Genomic DNA, 6,259 nt, shown 5'->3' on the forward strand with positions numbered 1-6,259 from the left:
AGTTCCAAGAGACACACCCACAGCAGGCCATTTATTTCCCCTCTTATAGTTCAGCCTTGACATCACTTTCCTCTTTGGGTGTCACTGTCTTCTGAAGATTCTTGTGAGATACAACTGTGTTACACACTGACAGGGAAAAAGAAAATCCCAGGAACTGTGTTCTCACAGGATTCAATCATAGCTGTGAACTTAACACAAAATAGAACATACTGACCAAGCCCATGCTAGGGATGGTAACCAAAATCTTCCATTCTAAACTGCAAGGGTACACACACATCTTTTTCAGGAAGCACAATCAGAAATCAAAATGTCCAGTATAATGTGATCCAAAGCCCACAAAATGACTAACTTTCTTTGACAAGGTTCACAAATTTAGCTTCCTGTTGTGTACAGAGGTATCCCACAGCCATGCCAGAGGGACAGTCAGAGATTATATCTCAGGAAGAGCATGAAGCACTAGTGTCTGGAGGCTGAATCCTGTCATCAACATAGCCAATCAAAAGGAGCACATGATTTGGAGGCAGGTTCAAATGCACAGATAGCTGGGATTTATAGCATGAGTAAGGTGTTGCTGGGCCAGATTCTGGACCCTCAACAAACTCTGAAGAGTTGAGTCTCTGGAGTGAACTGAACCAGCAGTCCTCACCACTGATAGGTAAGGCCCTGCCTTGGCCAAGGCAGAATGGGAGGTGACTTTGGGGGATGCAGATAACCCTAGAATGTATCTATTTTCAGTTGACATGTACAGATGTAGTAGCAGTTAGTATGTTCCCATCAGGTCCTATTGAGAGTGTTGCTTTAGAAATTCAGCAAGTTCAGAATCTGAAATCCCACTATCAACTTGTTATTGTCCTCCACCTCCTCTCATGGCTCTGCCTTCCTGTTGGCTTTTCATGTGACAATATTCTCATGCAGAGATTGAGTTGGGAGTTTGATTGCATGGTCCCAAGGGTGAAATGCAAGGAATAATAAATATTCTTCAAACATTCTTAATAGAAGATATTTCACAAAGTTTCATTGAAGAAGAAAGGTTTAAAGATAAGCCCACAATTTGATGTATATTAGAAAGGTATATGATGCCCTGTGGCCCCAACTCTTGAGGTCACCTTGAAATTAGAATCCAATGCCACATGATAGAAGTTTTGCTTTTAGGAATCATGGGTCTGTGATATCCTAAAACAATAGTTGTTTTTTGCTTCTGTTGTTCTGTATGGAGACCTTTCTGTAATAATAAGATGCAGTACAACAAAGGTTTTCATTGCTGGAATTCTGGGTACATACTCTTCACTTTGTATTGGATCTAATAAATACCAGTGAATGACTCAGCTCAAACACATCCTCAGTCTTTTCTACAATCTTTCAAAAAATATTTGAAAGAGTAATTAAAAAAATTTAATTGGTCATGGGTCGCTTGATTTCTCAGACATTTTAAAAACACTGGTGGTGTTGCAACTTCACTTCTCTTCCTTATCCAGGGTTGTGAGTCATGACTTCTGCTGTATTCCTGGTTATCCTGTGCATAGGAATTATGTCAGGTGCTTCAGCACATGATCCCAGTTTGGATGCTGAATGGGAGGAATGGAAGATGGATTATGAAAAATCATACAGCCTGGTTGGTAACCTGGAAATATTCAGAAGAGCCAAGAGTGCAAGTGTCTAGGCATATTAGAGGTCATAGGCCCCACTACAACCACCACCACTGAGAGATTACTTAGTCACGATCATTGTGAGCACAGGGTAGCCAAATTCCCTTTTCCTCTGTATGTGGAGAATGTGTGACTATAGTGTCCTAGAATAGCTCTCCTTGGCCTCTAGTCACCTGCAGCAGCAAGTCCACAAGGTCAGCTTGCACAGGAGTTTAGTTAGAAAGAAATGTCATCCATTATGTTTTTATCCAGGAGGAAGAAGCAATGAGGAGAACAGTATGGGAAAAAAACTTGAAAATTATTAAAGATCACAATGGGGAGAATGGTCTGGGTAAGAATGGCTACACCATGGAAATGAACGGCTTTGGTGACATGGTGAGTGTGACATGGATTCTTCACACTGTGTTTTCTTGAGTGTTTACATGGAGTCTTGTAGCTGGAGTTTTCTCTCTGGGTCCCGCCAAGCCCCGGCAATCCAACAGCCCACTTATAAAATAAACACATAGATGCTTATATTATTTACAAATTGTATGGCCAGGGCAGAATTCTTGCTAACTGTTTTTATATCTTAAATTAACCCATTTCTGTAAATCTATACCTTGTCATGGCAGCAGTTGGCAGTGTCTCCCTCACTCAGCCTTCCACTTCCCAGAATTCTCATCTCTCTTTGTCCTGCCTATACTTCCTGCCTGGCCACTGGCCAATCAGTGTTTTATTTATACAGAACAATATCCACAGCAGAGTCTTTTCTTTTATAATCATCTATGTAATTTTCCTTGAAGACTGGTGAAGAATTCAAGAACATGATGGTTAATTTCCCCATCCAACCTCACAACAAGAGGAAAAGCATCTGGAAACGTGCTGTTGGTGGTGTTGATTTACCCAAATTTGTGGATTGGCGAAAGAAAGGCTACATGACTCCTGTGCGAAATCAGGTATGACAGTGCCACCTGCCCTTCTTCTTAAATCATATTGAAGGGGAATAGGACTTGCTGTCTCAGTGTTCATAGTGAATGAGGAGAGATTTGCAGTTCAGTTTTTAAATAATATATTTTCTTCTTTGAAATGTTCATATATTTTCCAATGTGCATTGATCTGGTCAGTCCACCAAACACATTCTCCAACTATGAGTCTATATCCCATCTTACTGCAGGATTTTTGTTCCTTCTATTGTCACTAATAATCCATAAAACCAATAGAACCTGCACAAATGTTCGGTGTGTGTATGTGTGTGTGTGTGTGTGTGTGTGTGTGTGTGTGTGTGTGTGTGTGTGTGAACCCATGTGAGCATGTACACATTACCAGAATCCAAGTCCTCTTTTCCTTTCTAGGCATTTAGCAACTGCCAGTTCCTTCATATTCACAATTTATTTGGTTGCCTATGATGTTGTTTGAGTCAGTAATTTTTTGTGAATGACCATATTTTCTTCTCTGTGTAGGGTAAATGTGGTTCATGTTGGGCTTTTACTGTAGCTGGTGCCATAGAAGGACAAATGTACCACAAAACAGGCAAAGTCACCCCCCTGAGTGTGCAGAACCTAGTCGACTGTTCTAGACCTCATGGCAATAATGGCTGTGCTTCGGGTAATACATACAATGCCTTTCAGTATGTCTTGCACAATGGAGGTATAGAGGCTGAGGCAACTTACCCATATGAAAGAAAAGTAAGTCAACCTCTATGTTGTCATTTCAGCTCAACTTGGAGTGAGGGACAATTGTCGATATGATACACTATCGTCAGTGCTCAGATTGGGAAATAGAATCTCTCTGTGCACCATCAATGCTGTTATTAAGTATGGTCCTTTACTTAAATTTTTGATGTCATGATTTCAGTGTAACTCTTTTCTATGTTCATGGAAAATATAGATAGAAACTATTGTACATATAATACAGATCTCCACAGCACTAAAATTTCTTATTGATTGTCATTGAAGACAAGAGGACTTACTTTCAGTTCCAGACCTAGTAGCATTTCACTTCCTGAGATGATTTACAATAACTCAGACTTGTGTGTGGTTGTGACTCCTGGTCTGAGGACATGGGTGGAAGAAACTGAGTCTCTTATCTCTTTACATTTTAAAGGAATGGAAATGCAGGTACCGTCCTACACGTTCTGCTGCTAAAATCAAAGCATTTTTTGTCCTCCCAGAAGGTGAGGATATCCTAATGGATGCTGTAGCAAATAAAGGGCCCATTGCTGTTTCAATTGATGCTTTCCATGATTCATTTCTGTTCTACAAGACAGGTTAGTATATTTCCTTCTTGATATGAAGAAAAAAACTTGTGATATCTCTGGCTGTTATGGAAAATATGTGATGTGAATGTTTAGGTTTCTGGATATGACTCATCTCCATATAATAGTTGAGTACTAAATTTTACCTGATATGAATCAACACATGAAAGTTAATGTGTCCTATTTATTGATTAATTTTCCAACTCTGCTCCATTTCATGGATGTTTTAGTTATTTATAGAAACTGATTATCTGAAATTAAATTGTAACAGTCTGTGAATTAAATAATTTATGTCGTATAAGTCTAACTTAATATGAGACTCTAGTAGCAAAACTACAAAGGCCTAAGGAGTTATTTCACTGTCAAGAAGACAGTAGCTCTCAATAAATCTTGCAACCTTGGATTTCCTCAGTTTTTCTGTGAAACTGTGTGTGTGTGTGTGTGTGTGTGTGTGTGTGTGTGTGTGTTAGTATTCTTGTGAATAATTAATCTAACTCTTAAGTCTAATTGTAGTTACATCATTTCAGTGATCATTGAAATAGTCCTCCTATTGTTGGTGGCAGTGGTCACTGTCAGGTGTGCTATGCATCTCACATCAGCTTCTATTTTGTTTCTCAGGTATTTATCATGAGCCAAACTGCAGCAGCTCTGTTGTGAATCATGCAGTTCTTGTGGTTGGCTATGGACATGAAGGAGATGAAATGGATGGCAATAAATACTGGCTGATCAAGAACAGGTATAAATTGCCAAATTTATATTTGAAATTCCAGGGCGTAGACAGGTAGTTCTGTGGTTAAGGACACTGGATTCCCTTCCAAGGGGTTCATGAAGAGATCACAACTTGCAGTTAGTATTTTGATACACAACCCATAAAATTTTGTTTCATTTAAGTTGAACAAAATCTGTTCTTGCATTCCCATGTATATATGTAAGGTATGTTTGCCTGTCTGCTTGTCTGTGGAAACATGTGTGCAAGTACACATACATAGAAGCCTGATGTTAACATCAATTGTTTCTCAATCATTAAGTAACTTCTATATCGAGGCAGTGTTTCTTCCTGATCTAAGAGTTCACTACTTTAGTCTGAGTAGCCAGCTTGCTACAGGTGTGTTCTGTGTCCATGTCCCTAGAACATGGGTTACAGGTACACTACAATGTTGTTCTGGCTTTTCAGAGCTCTTGAAACTGATTTCAACCCCTCAACCTCTGAGCTCCCCTAAAGCTCTAAGAACTTACCAACAATATATTATCATAGAATTCCTATTCCTTCACTGGTTTCTAGGGTGTCAATGTCATGTATGTGCCAGTGATTTTCTTTCTTTTTTTTTTTTCTTTTCTTTTCTTTTCTTTTTTTTTTTTTTTTTTTTTTTTTTTTTTTTTTTTTTTTTTTTTTTTTTTTTTTTTTGATTTTTCGAGACAGGGTTTCTCTGTGTAGCTTTGCGCCTTTTCCTGGAACTCACTTGGTAGCCCAGGCTGGCCTCAAATTCACAGAGATCCACCTGGCTCTGCCTCCCGAGTGCTGGGATTAAAGGCGTGTGCCAACACCGCCCGGCGTGATTTTCTAAAATGTGACACATTTGATAGTTCTGAAACATCTATGTATAGAAGGACATTATGCTGTGGTCTTCACACTCCTGTGTGAGGCACCTCTAGGTACTCAGGAAGAGACCCTCTGCCTTTCCTCATCATTTTGTTAGGTTGGCCTCTTGCCAGTATCATAATAAGTCCAACATGTGGTAATCATTCTACTGAATGGAAAACATGCTTTCTTTCAGCTGGGGTAAAAAATGGGGCCTGAAGGGCTATATGAAACTTGCCAAAGACTGGAACAACCTCTGTCAAATTTCTTCATATGCCCAATATCCTATTGTGTGAGCAAGCAGCCTGATGCCTACAGGGAAGCACTTGGCAGGAGACTGCTTTTTCAGATGGGTACCATCACTTCAATGACCAGCCTTTGCTGAGTGTGTTAAACTGTTGAGTCCCTCAAGATCCACACTGTCATGTGAATTCTGGGAGGTTTCAAATATTTGAAAGTACAGCTTTGTAACTGTTGCTCTAACAAATGTTTATGATTCCTGTAGTTATTTTCACTTTTAATGCTTGTGCAAATAAAATCATTGAAAAAAACCTCTAGCTTCTTTACCTTTTCATGCAGTGCCTGTTTTGTGATGAAACATGCAATTCATCTTGAAGTTGGGACTGAGTGTTGTGCTGTTGTTTGGAAGAAAGTGTGGTTATGTCCTCTGTGATGGATGGCATTCTTCATTGTTGTGATGTAGATGTAACCATCTTGTTAAATAAGAAACACAGAGCCAATGCAGAGATGAAAGCCCAAGAGGTCAGAGCTAAGAGATAAAAACCTTACCCTTCACTGCTG

The 6,259-nt window shown here is 39.4% G+C and overlaps 1 protein-coding gene across 1 annotated transcript; it reads left to right on the top strand.

Annotated features, from left to right (window-relative positions):
• The first annotated feature begins 580 nt into the window (after positions 1-580).
• Positions 581-5,770, top strand: LOC114709715 (cathepsin Q-like). The gene is made up of 8 exons (XM_028893689.2): positions 581-655; positions 1,476-1,612; positions 1,899-2,021; positions 2,429-2,581; positions 3,086-3,310; positions 3,729-3,891; positions 4,498-4,615; positions 5,655-5,770. Exons 2-8 carry the CDS (start codon positions 1,487-1,489, stop codon positions 5,752-5,754), a joined length of 1,008 nt encoding a protein of 335 aa, XP_028749522.1. The 5' UTR covers positions 581-655; positions 1,476-1,486; the 3' UTR covers positions 5,755-5,770.
• Positions 5,771-6,259: the final 489 nt, after the last annotated feature.

The sequence above is a fragment of the Peromyscus leucopus genome, chromosome 5, assembly GCF_004664715.2.
Source record: "Peromyscus leucopus breed LL Stock chromosome 5, UCI_PerLeu_2.1, whole genome shotgun sequence".
Lineage (NCBI taxonomy): Eukaryota > Metazoa > Chordata > Mammalia > Rodentia > Cricetidae > Peromyscus > Peromyscus leucopus.

Excerpts from the sequence above, each read along its gene's own strand:
- LOC114709715 (XM_028893689.2), top strand. The coding sequence starts at position 1,487 with ATGACTTCTGCTGTATTCCTGGTTATCCTGTGCATAGGAATTATGTCA. Across the intron at positions 2,022-2,428 it reads TGAACGGCTTTGGTGACATG|ACTGGTGAAGAATTCAAGAA; the intron begins GTGAGTGTGACA and ends TTTTCCTTGAAG. Across the intron at positions 3,892-4,497 it reads ATTTCTGTTCTACAAGACAG|GTATTTATCATGAGCCAAAC; the intron begins GTTAGTATATTT and ends TTTGTTTCTCAG.